Here is a 22,253-nt window from a genome sequence, read left to right on the forward strand (position 1 = left end):
ACTAAGAACTGAGGGATCCAGCTTCCAATCTCTGCTCTGCAATGGAAGCTCGCTGGGCGACCTTGGGCCAGTCACACACTCTCAGCCTAACCTACCCCACAGGGTTGTTGTGAGGATATAACGGAGGAGAGGAGAAGGATGTAAGCTGCTTTGGGTCCCCATTGGGAAGGAAGGTGGGGTAAAAAGAAAGTATATAAAAATATACTGCATTGTCCCCACCCCTAATAATTGTGGCCATAGGTTAGGGATAAATGAGTAACTGTAGCCGCTCAGGGGGTTAGAGCAGGGTAGTAAACTGAAAGAAGAAATAAATAAAGTAAATAAGAACATAACAGTGAGACTACCGTGGATAAATAAAAGCAGTGTTCCCCTCCCGCCTCTTTTCTGCATCCCTGTAACTTTCCAGGTTCACAACCAGTAAATACAGCCATCAATGGGGCTTATAAAAAAGAATATAACCAGGGCTATTTTGGGGCAGGAACGCACAGGAACAGAGTTCCGGCTGGCCCCCAAGTTGACCCCGCCCAGCAGGAACTCATTAGCATAATAGGCCACACCCAATAGCAGGAACTCATTAGGATTGGCTACATTAGGGGTGTGGCCTAACATGCAAAGGAGTTCCTGCTACAAAAAAGCCCTAGGTTTTGACAACAAACAGGGTAAACAGAATAAGAAACAAAAGGTGGGTGTGGCTGGATGACTATACTTCTGGTAACATGGGGGTGCAGCCTAATATGCTAATGAGCTATGCTCTCATGGGTGTGGCTGGATATGCTAATGAGTTCCTGCTGGGCTTTTTCTACAAAAAAAGCCCTGAATATAACACATAGGATTTTTTAAAAACAATCCATTAAAAGAAGAATGAGCAAAAATATACCAAACTACAGCAAAACAAGATTATTGTTCAAGGTTCAAGAGGACAGGATGGACTTTGCCTGGCACCTAAATGTCAGCCGAGATGATGGTGCCAACATGCCTAGGGAGAGAGAGCTCTCAGCGCTTGAGCACACGACAGAAAGGCACCTCCTTCTGGGAGCCAAAAAAGGGGGAGGGGCACATGGAGAAGGGTCTCATCTGAAGGGCAGGTTCATGCCAGGAAGAGTAATTAATTAATTAATGTGTGGCACTGTGTGCAGTATAGCCATGGTCACAAACAGAAAAGAGGCAGCTAGGTTGTCTGGCAGCTAGAAGTTCTAGCTCTGCCCTGTGTTGAGCTAGACTTGTTGGGGTTTTTTTTTAGCAAGAGACGATTCAGAGGTGATTTTGCCATTGCCTGTCTCTGAATCATTGCCCCAGTATTCCTTGGTGGTCTCCCATCCAAATACTAACCAAGGCCAACCCCGCTTCGCTTCCGAGATCTAAGATCAGGCTAACCTGGGCTATTTAGGTCATGACACCAGGAAGAGGGGTCCTCTGGCTATCCTGATGATGTTTCCTATGCAGTGTTGCCTAGTTGCTGCTGCAGCTGTTGATACAGCGAAGCAGCAGCAGGGATCCCTTAGGCAGCTTTCCCTGCATTTTCTCTGCCTGGGTCCCTCCGCAGTGGCCATCGCCCTACCCCCACTGGGTCTTTTTCCGTTTTTTCCATCGGCCATTGAATAGCGTCATAATGTTATAACAAAATGTGCAACCGGAAAATCTACAGCAAATTTGCTTGAGTTTCCAACTTTCTTTCTTTCTTTTTAAATAAGTAGCTTAGGGTTGCCACCTTAAGGGTGGGGCTGGAGATCTCCCAGAATTACAACCAATCACCAGCCAACAGAGGTCAGCTCCCCGGAGAACACGGCTGCTCTGAAGGGTGGACTCCATGGCATTGTACCCTGCTGAGGTCCCTCCCCTCCCCTCCCCAAGCTCCACCCCTAAATAATTTCCCAACCTGGAGCTGGCAACCCTACCTCTGCAAGAAAGGGGATAGAGACTTCTTTTTTTAAAAAAAATGAAAGCTGGCAAGTCAAAGAACTCACGCACATAGAGTAATAGCATTATAATGGTATAGCAATATTTCAGTGCTGATTGAAAAACACACACACACACCAGTGGCAGGGGAAGGAAATGGCTGCCGTGGAGACAGGGGCCCTTTCTGCACTGTCGTTTGCCTCGCTCTAGCCCTGCATCTCCCTCGCTCTCCCCCCCCGCGCTTTCTGTACTCCTCTGCGCTCTCGCCGAACATTCCATTCGCGGTCTCTTTTTCATTCTGGACTGATTCCCCCCTCCCCCTTCAGTGGCCAGGTTGCTTTCAGCCACCATCTACCCTGGGCTTTTCAAGAGTGGTTTTGTGGTAATTTATATCCTGTGTTCACTTCCAAGCTGAAACTAATTTAAAAGCAGAAGTATCCAGGGAAAATGGCTACCTCTAAGCTGAGTTAGTGTGAGCTAGCTCACAGTTTTTTAGCCTCCGGCTCATACATTTTTGTCTTCACTCAGGAAGGATGGCTCCAGAGCAAACTAATTGATGCAGTGGCCAAATCGCTCGCTCACAACTTTAATGCCAGGAACTCACAAAGTAGGATTTTTGCTCATAAGACACCACAGCTTAGAGGGAGCATTGGACAAGACCAGAAAAAAATCCAATCTTTCCCACCCACATAGTCCCCAGGCTTTGTTTTGATCCTTCCCAGAACTCCACAGCCAAGCAGGTTTGAGAAAGATCAGAGAAAAGACAGGGAAACCCCAGAAGGTGCACAAATGCACCACAATTCTATGGGGAAGCGGGGGGGGGGGGGTTCTCCTTTCCCATTGCTTCTAACTAAGGGCAAATAAAAGGAGCTGCGGTGGCTCAAGTGGTTAAGACGCTGAACTGCAGGCTGTGGAAGGTCAGTAGTTCAGCAGTTCGAGACCCGAGTTGCCGCATGATGGAGTCGTTCCAGCTCTTGCCAACCTAGCAGTTTGAAAGCAAGAAATTGCAAGTAGATAAATAGGTACCACTTCGGTGGGAAGGTAACAGCGTTCTGTGCGCCTTCGTGCACCTTGGTGTTTAGTCATGCCGGCCACATGACCACGGAAATGTCTTCGGACAGCGCTGGCTCTTCAGCTTTGAAACGGAGATGAGCACCGCAACCCTAGAGTTGGACTCGACTGGCTTTCGAGCAAGGGAACCTTTACCTTTTTAAGGGCAAATAACCCACATGAAAAAGATCTCTATAGGGTTTCGAAAGATCTCACTGCTTGAATTGAGCCTGGGGATGTATTGGGAACCAGTGACGGTGTGTTGCAAATTGGGATGAATTAGTCACCAAGAACCATACCAGCACATACTGTACCCTGTGAACATTTTTTGTTCTCTGCACTGTAAAAAACAAACAATTCTCTACAGATGGGCCCCACAGGGAAACCTAATTATCTGATGCATAAATTATGCAAGGCTGCATATATTTGCTTGTGTTGCATAATTTATTCTTCTAGACAGTGTTCTCCCTAAGCTGAGTTAGTGTGAGCTAGCTCACAGTTTTTTAGCCTCCAGCTCACACATTGTTTTCTTTGCTCAGGAAGGATGGCTCCAGAGCAAACTAATTTATGCAGTAGCCAAATCACTGGCTCACAACTTTAATGCCAGTAGCTCACAGAGTAGAATTTTTGCTCACAAGACTCCACAGCTTGCAGGGAGCATAGCTTCTAGAATGGGAAAGCGCAAAGCAGGGTAGGGGTGTCGTGCCCCTTAAGAACTATAAACCCTGGACAGCTCCCCCGCCCCCTACCAAATTCTGAAACCTCACTCAGTATTGATTGCTGGATTCCAAGACTGTTGTTGCAGTGCTGAGGGCTAGTACATTGCTTCGTGTGTTGTTTTTTTAAAATGAAAGCTAGGCTTCTCAAGATGCTGATTGACCAAGTTCTGTGTGTCTCAAAACGCAGACTGCTGTAAATTGTGCCATTTGATTTGACGGCGCAAATCCTGTGGCATTGTACCAAATGTTACTTACCTTGAGCCTTCAATAAGAACACATAAATCAGTCTTAATAAATGACAAGTGGAAATTCTGCTGCATCGGCATCTAGAAGAGGACAGCAAGCTGTACAGAAGCTCCTTGCCACTTACGGGAGGATTCTTTGCTTTTCTTTCCTGGGCCACAGATTGGGTCTTACTTTGGCGCTGTACTCTGCCCACTGGACATCGACCAAGATGGGCTGACAGATCATCTGCTCGTCGGAGCCCCGTTTTTCCATGTCTTTGGGGAAGAAGGAAAGGTTTACATTTATCGCTTTGATAACGAGGTACAGTCTCAGGGCTTACGTGATCTTCCTGGCTATGTTCTGGGAGGGTTGGTGGTGGTGGAAAGGGGCTGTCAAGTCACGACGGAGGGCAACAAGGCGGTAATCGATGCAGAAGGAGACTTTGAACTTCAGGCCGACGACTGTTGGTACCATAGACATAAACTGTTTGTTCCGTTCTCCCTTAAGGGGGAGGTGTTGCAAGCCGTGCATGGATCCAAATTGTCGGGACAACCGGGTTTTGTTAAGTCCCTTCAACTCTTGCAGCGGCAGTTCTGGTGGCCGCAAATGAGGAAGGATTTATCTTCATTTGTCAAGTCTTGCCAAATTTGTGCCATGAGTAAACCCAGACCGGGAAAAACCCCGGGTTTGTTACACCCTCATTGAACTCCGACCCGAACCTGGGAGGTGATACCCATGGACTTTATTACGGATCTCCCACCTAGCAAGTCAATGACTGTCATTTGGGTGGTTGTAGATTCATTTTCCAAACAGGCACACTTCATTCCGTTTGTCTCCCTGCCCACGGCAAAAGCTCTGGCCAAAGTGTTTCTTTTACACATAGTCTGTTTGCACATGCTCCCGACCAAAGTGGTGTCCGACAGGGGGACCCAATTCATTTCCCGGTTTTGGGGGGAGCTGATTAAACTGATGGGGGTGGAACGGGGCCTGAGCAGTGCCTATCACCCAGAGACTGACAGTCAGACAGAACGGGTTAATCAAACTTTGGAACAATACCTCCGTTGCTTCACCAATTATCAACAGGATGATTGGGTGGATCTGCTACCCCTGGCCGAATTCTGTTATGACAACACTTGCCATTCCTCAACCGGATTGTCCCCGTTTAAGGCTTTGTATGGCTATGATAGCCTGCCTGTGCCTTTCCTGGAAGGAAACAATGACTTGGGGACAGGGGATGCAGCTCAGTGGTGTCAACGGTTAAAGGAATCGTGGCCACTACTTTGCAAAACTTTGGATGCTGCCAAAGAGGCGTACAAGAGTCAGGCTGACAGGAGAAGGGTGGAGGGGTGGGCTCTGAAGCCTGGGGACTCTGTGTATGTATCAGAGGTCATTTCGGGGGGGATCGCGGGGGATCGCAGTTCCCCCGGGTGAGGTACGGGGGCGGGGCACATGACGAAGCCCCGCCCCCTGCTTCCGGCCGCCCCGCTTCCGGCCCTCATTCAGCCAGGAGGAGGCAGGAGAAGAGGGAGGGTAAGTTGCTTCCTCCCTGCCTCTCCCCACCCCTGCCTGCCTGGGGCCAGGGAGGGCCTTCACAGGGCTTCCTTGCACCCCCGCCGGCCTTGCAGGTCCACCGCCGGGCCCCTCATGGGGCTCAGCAGTGGAGCTGCAAGGCCGGCAGCGGTGACCGGGACCGTTGGGGGCGGGGTGTGTGGCCTTATGACACACGTCCGGTGATGTCAGGGGGTGTGGCCTTATGACACACTTCTGGTGATGTCAGGGGGTGTGGCATATGCTAATGAGTTATGCTAATGAGTTCCCATAGCTCTTTTTCTACGAAACGACCCCTGGTATGTATCTACTAAAAACATTAAAGTTTTAAGCCGAAAACTTGGTTGGAAATATCTTGGTCCTTTCAAAGTGAAAAGGGTGATCAATGATGTGGCTGTGGCTCCTTTAAGTCTATTTTGAATTAGTGTTCATTCTTCCTCCAACAGAGGTCCAGATATCCTCCTGTTTCAGGGTCTTCCTCAGGGAGTTCAACAGATATTTCCAAACACAAGGTTGCCAAATACCAAGATATTAATCCAAATGTCATCAATGAATGCTGCAAAAAGCCTCTCTTGATGAGCTCAAGGCATCCTCTAAAGTGAAAAGCACGTTCCAAAAGACGATACTTCAATTATTGGATATATGATTCTTTCTATGTGATAATGTTTATGAGATCATTAATATTATGGTGAATAATTTGTAAGAAATATAGAAAAAATAGATTTAAAAATATATACACAAAAACGAATAAATATATTAAAATTACTTGAGATACACTGCGTAGCCTGCAGCAAGGCGAAAACTGCTCCAACTGACACTCTTCTCCTTTCTCTTTCCTCCCCAGGCAAACCTCTTTGCCCTGGAGGGGCACTTAAGTGGCCAGCCTGCCGTGGCTTTCGCCAGCTTTGGGTTCGCCGTGGCCAGCATTGGAGACGTGGACCAGGATGGCTATGGGGATGTTGCAATTGGCGCGCCCCTTGAGCATCACAAAGCGGACCCCAGCTCTTTTGGCAGCGTTTACATATACAACGGCAAGAAGGATGGGATCCGGGGTCCCTTCTCCCAGGCAAGGGAGTCTTCTTGACTTCGTAGGAGCGGGATGATGGTGCAGAGTTTAGACTGGGAGTGAGGGAATCTGCCCCCTTCCCATTGCTTTTTCCTTGGTGCTTTTTTATTCTGCCCATTTTCATTGCTGCGGTTCCTAGTTCGTTACTTTTATGCCATGTTTGTGCCACTTACATGCCTTTTATATGCAACTGCTGCGAAAAATATCATGCAACACGGTGTTAATTTAATAAGAAAAATTCGGCACAAGGAAACAGAAAATGGCATAAAAATAAAGAGTCGTGGGTTTGATCCATGCAGGGGAGCCACAACGATGAAATGGGGGTTTTCAAGTCAAAAGGGAAGGGTTGCAAAATTCAGGAGCACATTCATTTCTGAATTAAATGGAAGGCATACAGCTAAAAAAAAAAGGGTTGCTTGTAAGGGCAGAAATTACCCATCAGAGAGAACTCTGCTTCCTTGGTGTACTTTGTAAAGAGATCAGTGCAGAGCAGTGATGCGTGCAGAGATACAACAGGCAGCCTCCTCTGGGGAGTGTGCTATTGCTGCCTTGTCTGTAGTGGATATGATTGAGTGAGCCTGTCACATATGATTACATCGGAGCAGAATTACCCAGTCACACTTGAGTCTAGTTGGAAAGAGGCAAGGGGAAAGTAACATTCAGAGATGCAGTGGGCAGCCTCCTCTGGGAACAGCTGCTTTGGGCTCACAGAAGGCTTTAATTATGTTCTCTAGTATTACTGCTTAGCAATTATTGAGCTAACGTATTGATGCTGCCTGGAATCAAACCCTGGCTCAGCAATGAAACCCAATGGAGTCACTTTGGGATAGTCATCGTTTCCCAGGCGAACTTCCTCACAGGGTCAGTGTGAACATAAAATTAAACCTCCTTCTACCTTGTCTTGAAGGACAGGGTTCCAGATCTAACTATCTTCACTACAAACCTGTGGAGTTGGTTAGGGTGAGCAAGAGTGACTGGCCTAAAGTCATCCCGTAAGCTTGACAGCTAAGTGAGGATTTGAACCCAGAAATCTAGTCCATCATTTTAACCGCGACATCACAGCAGTGCAGTATGTGGAAAGCTTAAATATGGAAAGGAATCTTGGATGAGAGCGATGGCTAGGAAGGATGCATCTCATCTAGGGGAGAGGGAGGGGCTTATACAGGGGTCATTTCGTAGAAAAAGAGGTGCAGGAGCTCATTAGCATAACTTATTTGCATATACCACACCCTCTGACATCACCGGAAGTGTGTCAGAAGGCAACACCCACCAATCAGGTTCAATCGGACTGTTTTGGATTTCTGGCTATTGGGGGGGGGGAACGTACAGATCTGTCCTCGCAGAGGAGGGAGAGCTTGTACCTGAATGAAACTTGGTCTTAAAGGTGCCACTGGACTGTTTTGGGCCGGGGGGGGGGGGCTCTGCAGCTTACCTGGCTGCTTCTTGCTCTGACTGAGGGCTGCTGGGAGCAGGGGGTGGGGCTTGTTGCATGTGCCCGCCACCTTGGCTCTTTACTTCCGGAGCTCCGCTCCTGTGCGTTCCTGCAGGAAAGGACCTCTGGGTTTATACATCGTTGCCCTTCTCTTCCCAGAGGATAACAGCAACTCAGCTTGGTCAAGGCCTCATGCATTTTGGAAGATCTGTGGCCGGTGGTCTGGACTTCACGGCGGACGGTCTCCCAGACATCGCCGTGGGATCTCTGGGCAGAGTCACCTTGCTTCGGTAGGCAGGAGCAGCACCCTCTCAAGTCAAGCATGGATTGAATTGCTGAGCTGACCGTTTCCCATTATTGCCAAAAGCCAAAGATGTGCCATCAGCAAATATGGCAGGTCATAAGAGTCAGATTAGTACTTCGGAACTTCCCTTCGCCCAGGGCTCCTGCTTCCTGGCTGGCCTCCAGTTGCCAGCCTCCAAAGCTGGCACTCTCTCCGCTTCTCTCCAAATGCCATTTTGGCCTCTGTGTGACCTGGGGTTGCCAACCCTACAGCTGATCTCCAGGTGACAGAGAACAAGTTGCCTGGAGAAAATGGCTGCTTTGGAGAGTGGGCTTTCTGACACTATACCCTGCTGAGCTCCCTCCTCTTGCCCCCCAATACATGCCCTCTCCAGGCTCCACTCCCAAATCTCCAAGAATTTCCCAGCCCAGAGGTGGCAACCCTCCCCATGGCAAGGGGATCATGTGGTCCCCGCCGATCAGCTGAAGCCCTTTAAATCGGGTAGGAGGGGAGGGAGAGGGGTGGCCGGGTGGGTGGGTGGTCACACTTGGGGGCGGGGCTTCTCCCACTGGCCAGCTGGCCAGGGATAGATTGAAGCCCCTAGAAGCAGGGAAACCAGGGGTCATTTCGTACAAAAAAAGGTGCAGGAGCTCATTAGCATAACTTATTAGCATAACATTTGCATGTGCCACACCGCCTGGCATCACTGGAAGTCACGGGTCATTTCAAAGAAAAAGAGGTACAGGAGCTCATTAGCATAGCTTATTAGCATAACTCATTTGCATATGCCACATCCCCTGACATCACCGGAAGTGTATCAGAAGGCAACACCCACCGCTCAGGCTCCACTGGACTGTTCTGGATTGCTAGCTATTCCGCCTCCTGAGCTCCTTACTGCCGGAGTTCCGCTCCTGTGCGCTCTTGCAGGAAATGACCCCTGGGGGGAACCCTCACCCAGACCCGGGGTCTGGCAACCTGGAGTAGAGTGCCTTGTCAGCCTAGAGATAAGCTTGAGATATGACAATAGCTAAACCTGCAAAGTCTTATGGGAGAGGAACCAAACAGAGAGGCCTCTGCTAATCCAGGTTGTTGTACAGAAATGCCCCAGGCTTGCTTATTTTTCTGCCACATTCAGCTGTGAGGGAAATGAGGATGCTTTGCCTCACACACCAAGCTTTTGGGGCAGTGAATCCCACCAAAAATGGCTGCCAGGCAGAGCCAAATGCAGAATCTCCCTCCTCGCTTTGCCAAAGAATCATAGATGGTGAATAAAGAGGAGGGATGGAGAAAGAGGCTTGGGAATAAAAAGAAGGAAAGCTTGAAGGGGGAATGGAGCCAGTGTTCCCTCTAAGCTGAGTTAGTGTGAGCTAGCTCATGATCTTTTAGCCTCCAGCTCACACATTTTTGTCTTCTCTCAGGAAGAATGGCTCCAGAGCAAACTAATTTAGGCAGTAGCCAAATCGCTCACTTACAACTTTAATGCAAGGAGCTCACAAAGTCGAATTTTTGCTCACAAGACTCCACAGCTTAATCAAATCTGGGTCATAATATTGATTTAGACCAATGGTTATGTGTATGGAAAATGGATATAAAGATTACTAAAATGACTTTTTATGAGGAAAATATATATAAAATATTTTATAGATGGTATGTTACTCCAGACAAATTAGTTAAATTTTATCCTGACCTACCAAATGATTGGTGGAAATTGGTGTTGGTTCATTTTTTCATATGTGGCGGACATGTGATAAAGTTAAAAAGTAGTGGTTTTGAATACATGAATTGTTACAAAAAGTGTTAAAAACTACTGTACCTTATACACCAGAACTGTTTTTATTGAATATAACACCAGAGAAATACAAAAAACAAGACTTTTATCTTACCATACACATAGTGACAGCAGCGAGAATACTATATGCTAAATATTGGAAAAGAAATGAAGTCCCTCCAAAGAAAGAAGTTATAAATAAAATACTGGAAACAGCAGAGATGGACAATTTAACTTTAATTCTGAGAGGACATAACAAAGAAAACCTTGAGGACACATGGTCAAGATTTTATAAATGGATGGAAGAGTATAATGTATAAAACTTTCATACATATAATCAAAATTAAAGGAAATAAGAACTATATATCTAATTGTAAGCAATTATAAGGTGGATAAAAGAAATGAAGGTTTTGGATATAGTATGAGGTCAATAACTAGGTTAAATATTGATACAAATGAATTTCCCCCTAATTTGTATTTATGTATGTTTGTCTTCGTTTGTCTTATATATGAAACACCACAGCTTAAAGGGAGCATTGAATGGAACCCCACACTAGCTAAAGAAAGCCTGGGTGTTTACCCATCCTCCCACGGCTGTGGCTTTATTAAGGTAAAGGTAAAGGTTCCCTTGCTTGAAAGCCAGTCGAGTCCGACTCTAGGGTTGCGGTGCTCATCTCCGTTTCAAAGCCGAAGAGCCAGTGCTGTCCGAAGATGTTTCCATGGTCATGTGGCCGGCATGACTAAACACCAAGGTGCACGGAACGCTGTTACCTTCCCACTGAAGTGGTACCTATTTATCTACTTGCAATTTCTTGCTTTCAAACTGCTAGGTTGGCAGGAGCTGGAACTAGAGACGGGAGCTCACTCCATCATGCGGCAACTCGGGTCTCGAACTGCTGAACTACTGACCTTCCACAGCCTGCAGTTCAGCATCTTAACCACTTGAGCCACCGCAGCTCCTGTGGCTTTATTACAGGCATGGAAAATCCTTTCATTTGAAGGAGGGGAACCAAAAGCAAGCCCTGCCGTACAGTAACCCTGCCCACTTTCTGAAAAGCTCAGTGGGTGCCATAGTACCCACGGGCACCGCGTTGGGGAACCCTGGCATACAGTTCTGCTGGACTCCTGCTTGGTTTTGCTGCAGCGGATGGGGAACTGCCACCCCGCTGGAAGCATTCTGAGAGTTCCTCAGAGCCTGTTATCCTTGAAAAGCCTTCCATTGTATCTGAGGAAGTGTGTGTGCACATGCAAGCTTATACCATGAATAAAACTTTGTTGGTCTTAAAGGTGCCCCACTGGACTCCAACCGTGTTCTGCTGCTTCAGACCCACACGGCCACCCACCTGAATCCTTTTAAAACCAGTCTCTGTGTTTCCTCCTCCTCCATCTAGCTCCAGGCCGGTTTTTCGATTGGATGCCATCATGCAATTTACCCCCGAGAGAATATCCAGCTTCTACAACAGCAGCACTGTGGCTGCAAAATTATGCTTCCATAGAACTTTCCCTCCTGAGACAGCCCAGCCAGGTAATGAAAATGCCGGTGATAAATTAATCAAGCAATTGCCAGCTCTTGTTTGCGTCAAGGGATCCAGGGACCGAAGTGTAAGGAGATTTAATTATTCTGTGCTGACAGGAAGCTAATTTGTTTCTAGAACAGAATCTCAGCATTCCTAGCGCTTAGGTAACTCCTGCAGCTTGGCAAAGTCATGCTTGTTTATTCTGCTAGCAAAAATGGTTTCAGTTTTTCTGGCTTTCCCCCCTATTGCTTTGTCCTTCCCATTAATGCACGCTAAAATCCCCTTTGGAAGTATCGACGTGAGTTTCTAGGGGCCCTAATTCCACCTGTAATGCCTCCCTTTCACCCAGTGGGGGCTTGCTATATCAGATTCCCAAATCAGAGAGAGAGCACTGAGATTTCTCCCCTTGTGGGGCCGTTTTCCCTTACACACTGATGATATCATCCCAACACCTTGTCATCACAATTCCAAAAATGAGAGCCCCCCCACCCCCCACCGGTGGCCTGAGGGGACCTGACAACCCTAGCCGTATAACACTGTTTAGTAGAAGCCACTGAAAACCATGTGCACCACAAGACAGTATACAGGATTTCAAGTTCTCTAGAACTCTTTATAAAGCTGGATTGTATTCGTTTTTAGAAAGCGCTGGGTGCAAAACAGATTTCTAAGTTGCAGGGGACAGTTTTCAGGGAGTGACTCACTCTCTGTTTTGCCTCTGCCTCCAATTCTGTTACCAGAGGGGGAGACAGAAATGCACTCTGTCTGATTTATTTTGATAATTACAAATCCATGTGTGTTTTTTTCCCCTGGGGAAATACACCAGAATAGAGTTCCGGAACCTCTTCGACAAGCTTATTTTAAAAATGAGTTTCAGTATACTCATTGATTATTTATTGGTTTCAGAAAACATGATCGAATCGATTGAGTCATTTGAGGTCTCAACTTATCTAGATAGTGATCATTTTCCTCTTATACTGAGATGTGGAACTTCTAGCCCTGATATTCGAACTTTAGATCAGAATTATGAGGATAATCTTGAAATGAAAGAATTCTATCAGGGTTCTTGGAGTGCCTTAGTGGAGAAATCTGTTGCCAGACGGTTGGACTCTGAGGCTATGACAGGGTTATTAAACATACTGAAACAACAGAGTCAAATAGAGAGTCATTCTGACGCCTACGAATTAATTAAACAGTTACAAATGGTAATAAGAAAGCCCTGTGCAAAAAAAAAGTAGAGGAGACAACACTACAAATAAGCCATGGTTTGATAAAGAGTGTAGATCTATGAAAATGGCTCTTAATGAAGGACAGATGTAATGGAAATAGTGATTACAAGAAGCGGGACCCGCGATACTCGCGGGGGGGGAGTATTCCCCGCGGCTCCCGGGTGGCTGGGTTGCTGAAGCACAGAGGAGGAGGAGGAGGCCACGGGTGAGCCCAGCAGGCGGTCTGCTAGGCTCGCCAAGTTCCCCCACACACACCTGACAGCAGCAACGGCCATGGCTCTAGCCACTGACTCTCCAAGGTTTCTCCCACCACCACCACAGCCACCAGCAACAACAGCGGTGAGCCCTGTGCGGCTCCCAGCTGCCAGGCTTCCCCCCAACAGCAACAACGTCCGTGGCTCTAGCCACCGGCCCTCCAAGGCTTCTCCCTCCTGCTCCCTCCTGTACAGTATTACAGACTGAAAACTTCATTTCCACCTTGAGAGTTCCAGCACCCCTTTTTTCACTAAAAAAAGAAAAGGGAAAAAAAGCCCCGACACTAACGTTCCTTCCTTCCTCTGTTTACCCTCCCAACTCTAAACGTGTGAGATCGGTCAGGCTGAGAATGTTCAACTGGCCCAGTGAGCTTGGGAGAGCACTGCGGGGATGCAAACCTGGGTCGCCTCCTCAGCCTAACATTCCAGCCACGACCACTACACCATGCTGGCTCTTCACTTGGAGGGGATTAAATACTTGGCCAATTACAGAATATATGGTTGCCAACTTCCAGCTGTGGCCTGGAGTTCTCCCAGAGTTATAATTGATCTTCAGAATAGAGCAATTGGTTCCCCTGGAGAAAATGGCTGCTCTGGAGGGTGGACTCTACAGCACTGTACCCCACTGAGCTCCCTTCCCAAACCCTACCCCTCCACAAGCCCCAGTTTGGCGTAGTAATTAAGTGTACGGACTCTAATCTGGGAGAACCAGGTTTGATTCCACACTCCTCTACCTGCAGCTGTTGGATGGCCTTGGGCAAGCCATAGTTCTGACAAGAGGTGTCCTTGAAAAAGAGCAGTTTCTCTCAGAGCTCTCTCAGCCCCACTGACCTTACAGGGTGTCTGTTGTGGGGAGGGGAAGGGGAAGGCGTTTGTAAGCCGTTCTGAGACTCCGAGTGAAGGGCAGGGTATAAATCCAATCTCCTCCTCCTCTCGTCCTCCACCCCCAAATCTGCAGGAGCTTCCCAACCTGGAGTTGGCAACCCAGCTTTCTCTTAGTGTTGTGGTTTGTTTGTTTTTTCTTGTTTAAAGATCAGAGTGAAAGTAAAGCGATTCAGTATGAAAAATTCAAGTCTGCTGACTCCATTCACCACCAGGCCTGTAGCCAGGATTTTTTAATTTGTGGGGGCTTTAAATAAGTCGGGGGAAACCCCACGCACCCCACCAGGGAGCGCCACAAATAAAATTAAAAATTGGAAGTTGGGGGGCCTGGGCTGGATGGGAAGTCGGGGGGGAGGGCTTGGCAATAAGTCGGGGGGGGGAGGCCCTGAGATGCCCCACTGTAGCTACGGGCCTGTTCACCACACGTGACAGGATCTCCCCTCACCTCCTGGAAAATGGCTGCCAACATTAGAGTCTTAAAGATCAAATTGTCCTAGGGTTGCCATGTGCAAAAGGCTTACCGTTGGGGGAGCGTTGCGGGGATCCGGGAGCTCTTCTCCGACGCCAGCACGTCCAGGAAGTGACGTGTGACGTTGAGCATGTTGGAGGCGTGGCCCCCATCATCGGAGGGAAAACCATAGAGTTTTCCCTCCGACGATTGGGGCCACGCCCCCAATGTGCTCAACATGGTTGCGTCACCTTTGGTGACGCAGCCATGCTGTGCTTCGAGGGGCGGGGTTCCCCCCGGGGCCCGATTCCGCGGCGGTGGAAATCAGGCCTCCAAAGTGGGGGTTTACCCGCCACCTGCCCCCACTTGGCAGCCCTAATTTGCCCTTTGGGGCTGAAGCATTTCTACTAAACTACATGGCAGTGGCTCCCAAATCATACCAAGAAATGGTATTAAATATATTAACTATGTCAAGAATGGCATTTGTGCACAATTGGAAATCTCAGCCTCGCCCTGACGAGAGAATGGTTGTTAAAACTACGGGGCATGAGGAAGAGGCTGACAGGGAAAGCAGAGAAATATTCTGAAGAGGTGAGATGGGGGACTCTGCTGACATCCCATCCGTTTCTGATTTGAGAAGGAATGGGTTAAATGAATAAAGAGTTCTGTATTCTTGTATTTTATGTGTCTGATCTGATGCGTATAGTCTTATTACTTCAAGAAGTTTGAATTTCGTCCTTTTATAACTTAAAAAGGCAGCCCCAAACCTGAAGGGGCTCAAATCTCCTCTGGCCTTTTCAAGAGATTCCCGGCTACACAGCAAGGCTGATCCCCCCCCCCCACCACCACCACAATTGTTCTACTCTCCTAGGAATGCGGAATCTAATCATTCGCTTCAATGTGGATTTGGACGTTGAGATGGAAAAGAAGAGGGTTCAGTTTGAGGACCACGCGACCACCCTCAGTCACGCAATCTCCTTCACTGAGCATCCGTGTGCCGCACTGCAGCTGTATGTTCTGGTGAGCGCAGGGAGGAGGCGAGGTGCATACCCACAGTGCCCGCTGTGGCAAAAGATCCCATGGGGAAGATTCCCCAGATAATGAGCTGCCCCGGAGCTCAGTCCTTGTCACAAAGACAGATTCCTGGAGAATCAGGTGCTCAGGGGCTACATCAGATATCCACAGTCAGAGGCGAGCTGTCTCCATGTAGCTACGTAAAGCAGCCATGGTTTCCTTTATGAGCTTCCAGAGACATCAGGGTGACAAAATAAGAGGTTAAACCTGGCCCCATATCCCTGACCTGGATAGCCCAGGCAAGCCCGAGGTTGTCAGAGAGCGCAGAAGCTGAGCAGGGCCGACCCTGGCAAGTATTTGGATAGGAGACCTCCAAGGAATACCAGGGCTGGGAGGCAGAGGCAGGCTGTCAAGCCACTTCTCTGAAACATCCCCACTCCCCTTTTGCGGTTTCCTCAACCTGTCAATCAGCAGGTATGGTAAACATCAGGCAGTCATCCACTGAAATCTTCTGCACAACCTTTCTGAAACTGCAACCCACATCTGCCTGGGCGTGTATTTGCTCTGCCCCAGTTCAGTGGTGGGACCTGACCCCCAATCATCTCCTGTTGTTAAAAGCCTAGCGGGTTCACAGGGTTCACAGTGGCTCTCTTGGTCTAAAAAGGCAGCATAAGGTGTGTCTTTATACCTTTCTGGATACGTTTGGACTCTGGCCAGTGAAACATGGATATGCTAATAGCCCGAAAAAAGAGCCGTTTGAATTTGGCCAGAGAAGCATGCAGAGTTCTGGAGCCTGGCCAACAGAAGCAGGGTTGCTGGTGCGGCTTTGGGGCTGATTCCGCTGTGGGATTGGCACCGTTATTAGGCCTGCGTGTTTGCTCCCTTCTCAACCTGTCTACTTATAAACCAGTGTTCCTTACCCTCCATAGGAAGCTGACTTGTAAAATGGCCAGGAAACTTACCAGCTCTCAGAGGGGCGCAAAACAATCCAGGCCCTTTGCCTGTAAGAATCTTTACAGTCTCTATTTGTCGCTGTAACTTTTTTTTTTTGCTGGTTTATATTCCAGCCATGCAACAACAATTGCTTCTCCAGCGTTGCTTTCAGACTCAGCTACCGGCTTCACAGTTCCAGTGAAGACCTGAATGATCCCATGCCTATCCTTGATATATATCGGGAATCAGAGATGTACTTCCAGGTAAACATGCAACAGTTGAGGCATTGTTATTTTTCCATTTTGAAGTGCTGATGGAGACTGGAATATCTGTGTGGCATGAAAACAGAGTTTCAGCTTGGCTCCTGTTTGCAATTTCCTGTTTGCAATTTCACCAGACCATTACAAACCTAAAGGGGGTGGGAACAGGTGCAGGTAACACTTTATACAGGGTTAGTTTATACTGACAAGTGCTACAGTTGCATTCCCACAACACCTGGCTGTCGTTGGGGCCATCTGAGCGTTTGTCTTTTAGCCTTGATTAGTCTAATAAACAATTTTATTAAATCACCTTGTGCTTCATTCCAGCTAACTTTTAACATTCTACCCCCGCCTTGGTAAGGGGCACTCACCAGACCATTACGAAGCTAAAGGGGGTGGGAACAGGTGCAGGTAACACTTTATACAGGGTTAGTTTATACTGACAAGTGCTACAGTTGCATTCCCACAACACCTGGCTGTCGTTGGGGCCATCTGAGCCCTGCTCGGGGAATCCAAGCAACTGCCAAAGCACTGAATTGTTTGGGAACACAGTGTGGCATTTTCTTTCTTCCCCCCCCCCCCCCCCCCACCCTCTAACTCAGAGCCAAGTGGAGGGAAAGGAGTAATCAGGCTGATGCCTCTTTTATTGATTAAACAAAATATTGACAGTTATGTCACAGTAAAAGCATTTCCATCTGCCTTGCCTTCACTGGGGAGGGCAAGCAAAGAGGCTGACGGGATTGTACCGAGTACCCAGCAGGACTGGGCTTTTATCTGTCCATCGTTTTTCTTCTCCTCCGGGGCTCAGACAGGAGTCGGATGCACAAAGTTCAGAGGCAGAGGAGAAAAGATGGGCTGTTGTTCCTCTCTGTTGTGTAGTGGGTTCGACGCATCGAATGATCAGGAAACAGAGTGATAGTCAGCACATGTTTACTCGTACACAACATAACTCAGAAAGTACTGGCCGGTCGGCCAACTATATACAGTACTTGGCCCACCCACAGGTCCTATTGGAGGGTTTAAACTTCCTGCCAAAGTCCCTATTGGTGACCTCTAGAGGTTTCAGGATCCTAGTCCCTATTGTCTCTGAGAACCAAGCTCTGGTATGAGTCGCTGACGCCTGGTGGCGGTCAGCGGACATAACACTCTCACAGCTCTGCAGGAGAGGGGATTTGCGGAAGTGCAGTTTTGTGTGCAGGAGTGGGGGAACATCTGCAGCTGCCCAAATCTCCCCTTTGGCACACTTCATTAAAACCTCAGCAGCCCTGTCCTCCATCAGAGGAAAGAATGATTGGTCTATAATCCAGATGGCTTTGAACACTTCTCTCTCCAGTCTTGGAACAGACACTGTTTTAGCTTCTCTCCCGCACAGTGAGGATAAACCTTTGCTCTTCCTCCCGCCCCATTCTTATCAAATTTCAGTTGCCTTATAAGGATGACTGCGGTAACAAGACCGTCTGCACTCCACATTTGACCTTGGCTGTTCATACTGAGTGAGTCTCTGAATGTGTCGGTTGTCTGGGTAAGAAATGGCAGGTCTGAAGGCCAAACTAGGCAGAGGGTTAACCCTCCCCCAGGCCTGCTGGAGCAACGGCATTCCCCCACGAGCAAGGGTTATACAAGCAAAGCCTGGGAAATGCCACAAGGGTTACAGATTATATCACCTTTTTTCGCCCTACCTTTTCCCCAAGACGTTCGAGGCAGCCAACACAGCTCCCTCCCTTCATTTTATCCTCAAAAACAATCCTGTGAGGTGGTTGAGTCAGATTCACATGTTACAAAATTCTTGTGCCGCCCCGAGGACTTTCTGTCATACATGCGCCTGGAGTTCCATGCTCGGAACTCGATTTCCTGATGCACAAAGGACTGATTTGGATCTCCCGTGCTATTTTCCCAACCTGAAATGATCTTGGGTGGCTGCTATTTGCTCCCTACTTTGAGAAACTGACATGTACTGGGGGCTGCATGCAAGTTTCCTCGGTGGGGCACGTGTGGGCTCCCTGGGGCTCTTTCGGATCAGGGAAATGGCTGAGCTGGGGGGGGGGGGGGGAGGCAGACACGCCCTCCCTGGGTGCTGTGATCCCAACACAGCTGGGGCTCCCACATGCTTCGGAAGTGAGTTTGAAGCATGGAATTCCCAGACCATGTGAGGGATTCGCGTGTAAATTGGAAGAGAAAATGAGAGCGGCTAGGCCAAAGTCTCCCAGGGAGCTTTGTGGCTGGGGGGGGGGGGGGGGGGGGAGATTCTCCCCACTCTTATGCTCTAATCCCTACTAGCTGGATAACTCCCCCTCCCCTGCACCACAGCCCCAATCTAGATTTGGAGAGGGAGGGACCACAGCGGCTATCTATCATGTTTTTTTAAAAAAAAACACGTGGTGATCTGTTTATGGATCTCCTGACTTCACGTCTGTTTTGGCCCCAAAGAGGCTACTGGGGGGGGGAATGGGAGACCAGATTGGCTACATGGGGGATGCGGAAGGAGCCAAAGGAGACCAGCAAAATGTTTTCCCTGAGAGAGGTGCAGGGCAGGGGGGGGGGGGGCTATTCCCTCTAAAGTGCTGGAGCTCTTCTGCCAGTCAAAGGAGATAGTGGGCAATTCTGCATTGGCTCTTCCCTCCGTTGTTTTACGAAACCCACAATGGAACAGAAATTCCCCTCCGCATTGCGTGCCACTTTCGCTTCCTTTGATCATCAGGTTTTATGGTACCTTCTGCATAGATCTATGGCCGTCCTACGGCCGTTCAGGGGTGACTTTGCAGTCGGTACGGCGTTGCCCCTAGGTATCTGAATATGGTTCTGAGCCGCCCTTCTCCCTCCCAGTTGAGAAAATATGGAGCGAGTACGAGATAACCAATGGGCCAACCCTGTGTAAGGCAGTGTCACACCTGTGCAGCTGATTTCCCATCACTGACAATACTGAAAGTGGATTTGTAGACTTGGTTTGGCTTTAACCCCCCCACCCCCAAGCAAATAAACCATTCCTAATTCAGAGTTCTGCTGCAATCCCACACAAGCAGACTTCAGCTCCCTGGAGAATCTCAGCTTTAAAAGAAAGAAAAAAACCACCCCAGCCCTAATGAGCCCTGACCTGGTTAGCCCAGGCCAGCTTGATCTCATCAGATCTAGGAAGCCAAGCAGGGTCCCTGCCAGTGTCCCCTCTAAGCTGAGTTAGTGTGAGCTAGCTCACAGTTCTTTACCCTCCGGCTCACGCATTTTTGTCTTAGCTCAGGAAGGATGGCTCCAAGCAAACTAACTTATGCAGTAGCCAAATCGCTCGCTCACAGCTTTAATGCCAGCAGCTCGCAAAGCAGAATTTTTGCTCACAAGACTCCACAGCTTAGAGGGAGCACTGGTCCCTGCCAGTGTTCCCTCTAAGCTGAGTTAGTGTGAGCTAGCCCACAGTGTTTTAGCCTCCGGCTCTCACACTTTTGCCTTGGCTCAGGAAGGAGGGCTCCAGAGCAAACTAGTTTATGCCATAGCCCAGTGGTTCGCTCACGACTTCAATGCCAGCAGCTCAGAGTAGAATTTTTGCTCACAAGACTCCACAGCTTAGAGGGAGCATTGGTCCCTGCAGTTTCCCCGTCTGTTACCAGAGACAGGCAAGCCCCAGAGAAGCACAGCCAGCCTTAACTGCAGAGTTCATACACTCAGGGTTCCCCTTGGGAGGCACCTGGCACGCGGACACCTTTTTTTGCTGGCTTCCCTGCCTTCAGAGGCACCCTGGCACACAGAATTGAAGCTTGACCCAGCAAGGAGGTGAGAGGTGGGCACAGGAGTGAGAAGCACAGGAACAGTCCTGGGCTAAGTACCAGCAGAGGGTGCCCTTGGCTCTGAAGTGCCCCCTTCTTCTCTTTCCACATCCTCGCAGGAAGAACCTGGTGGTTGGCGCCACCAAGGAGCTGACCATGAACCTCCACCTGGCAAACACGGGTGACAATTCTTACCTGACATCTGTGGTCTTGGAATACCCAGAAAACCTGTGCTTCAAAAAGGTCCAAGAGGTGAGTTGCTACTTAGCAGCGGTGCTCAGCCCGAGCACCCTTTTGCAACTCAAGTGTAATTCAGAAACCAGCTGCATCACCCCTAGAACTGAGCCAAGACTCCTAACAGAGAGGGGGCAGAAGGAACAGGAGGGAAGGCAGAGCGGGGAACGGGATACAGAGACGCACCACCCTTGACAGCTAGGTTGTTAGAAGAAGAAGAAGAGATTGGATTTATACCTCGCCCTTCACTTAAAGTCTCAGAGCAGCTTACAAACTCCTTTCCCTTCCCCTCCCCACAACAGACACCCTGTGAGGTGGGTGGGGCTGAGAGAACTCTGACACAAACTGCTCTTTTTCAAGGACAGCTGTGCCAGAGCTTGTGACTGACCCAAGGTCACATCAGCAGGTGCATGTGGAGGAGTGGGGAATCAAACCCGGTTCTCCCAGATTGGAGTCCGCGCACTTAACCACTACACCAAACTGTCCCTGTGAGATGACAGCCAGCGTGATATGGTTTGCATTAGCCGTAATAGCGAAATGGAGCCTCTGTGTACAGAAGCAGTGTACCTGAGTACCAAATGCTGAGACCCAACCAATGAGGAAAGACGGTCACTTTCATAGCCAGCTTGTGAGCTTCGTGGGGAACACTGAACTGGGAGAATGGGGACCCTCTCGGTCCGATCCAGCAAGGCAGTTTTAAAACCAGATTAACCAAGTGACAGATGAAAACGTGTGTCTATTTAACACCCTTCCCCCCCACCTTTCTTGCAGTACTCAACCCCTTCGTCAGGTGGGGAGTTGTTGTCAGAGGACAGGGTAAGCTGATTCTTGCTCTTGGGGGGGTGGGGTTCCGATCCACAGGGATTGGCTAGGCAATCTCAGCTCTCCAGCTCCCAGGCTGAGGCAGCGACTCTCTTTACTGGCTGGTGAGGCTGACAATTGGGAATGCAAGAAGCCGGGACGGGGAACAGGAGTTTTGGGGGCATTCTGGTTTGAATCCTGCTGTCTGTGTCTTGGCAGATTTCTTCTGCAACGATCGACTGTGATGCCCCTAAACCAACCAAGCCTCAGTTCTCCTCTCTGAACTGCAAGATTGGACATCCCGTGTTCAGGACTACGGTAAATCACCTGCAGAATGGATTAAAAGGGGTTGTATTCCTTTGTGCTGCGGTGGCTCAAGTGGTTAAGATGCTGAACTGCAGGCTGTGGAAGGTCAGTAGTTCAGCAGTTTGAGACCTGGGTGCCGCATGATGGAGTGAGCGCCCATCTCTAGTTCCAGCTCCTGCCAACCTAGCAGTTCGAAAGCAAGAAATTGCAAGTAAATAAATAGGTACCACTTTGGTGGGAAGGTAACAGCGTTCCGTGCGCCTTGGTGGTTAGTCATGCCGGCCACATGACCACAGAAACGTCTTCGGACAGCGCTGGCTCCTCGGCTTTGAAACGGAGATGAGCACCGCAACCCTAGAGTCGGATTCGACTGGCTTTCGAGCAAGGGAACCTTTACCTTTTACCAATTCCTTTGTGCAATGACGACTGTCCTTCAAGTAGGGTATTCAACACCTTTCCTTGCCTGTTGGCTGGTACATAACACCACATGTTTTCCTTGCACTGTGATGTCATGGAATGTTCACAAATACTCTTGACTTCTGGGAAGGAAACAGTCAGCAGAAGAATGTCAACACACAGCAGAGTGTTTGTGGAGAAGCGAAAGGCCAGTTTGGATGGGGAAACCCCTCACAGGAGCCT

The 22,253-nt window shown here is 48.8% G+C and overlaps 1 protein-coding gene across 1 annotated transcript in view; it reads left to right on the forward strand.

Annotated features, from left to right (window-relative positions):
* ITGAE (integrin subunit alpha E) overlaps positions 1–22,253 on the forward strand; it is an 83,471-nt gene that overhangs the window by 49,164 nt on the left and 12,054 nt on the right. The window contains exons 15-24 of the mRNA XM_015406874.1: positions 4,071–4,211; positions 6,283–6,504; positions 8,096–8,226; positions 11,379–11,512; positions 15,186–15,334; positions 16,396–16,524; positions 17,944–18,014; positions 20,393–20,525; positions 21,279–21,323; positions 21,528–21,626. Of these exons, the coding sequence (XP_015262360.1) occupies positions 4,071–4,211; positions 6,283–6,504; positions 8,096–8,226; positions 11,379–11,512; positions 15,186–15,334; positions 16,396–16,524; positions 17,944–18,014; positions 20,393–20,525; positions 21,279–21,323; positions 21,528–21,626 (1,254 nt within the window). The remainder of the gene's footprint in view (positions 1–4,070; positions 4,212–6,282; positions 6,505–8,095; positions 8,227–11,378; positions 11,513–15,185; positions 15,335–16,395; positions 16,525–17,943; positions 18,015–20,392; positions 20,526–21,278; positions 21,324–21,527; positions 21,627–22,253) is intronic.

The sequence above is a fragment of the Gekko japonicus genome, unplaced genomic scaffold, assembly GCF_001447785.1.
Source record: "Gekko japonicus isolate JY-2015 unplaced genomic scaffold, Gekko_japonicus_V1.1 scaffold1175, whole genome shotgun sequence".
Lineage (NCBI taxonomy): Eukaryota > Metazoa > Chordata > Lepidosauria > Squamata > Gekkonidae > Gekko > Gekko japonicus.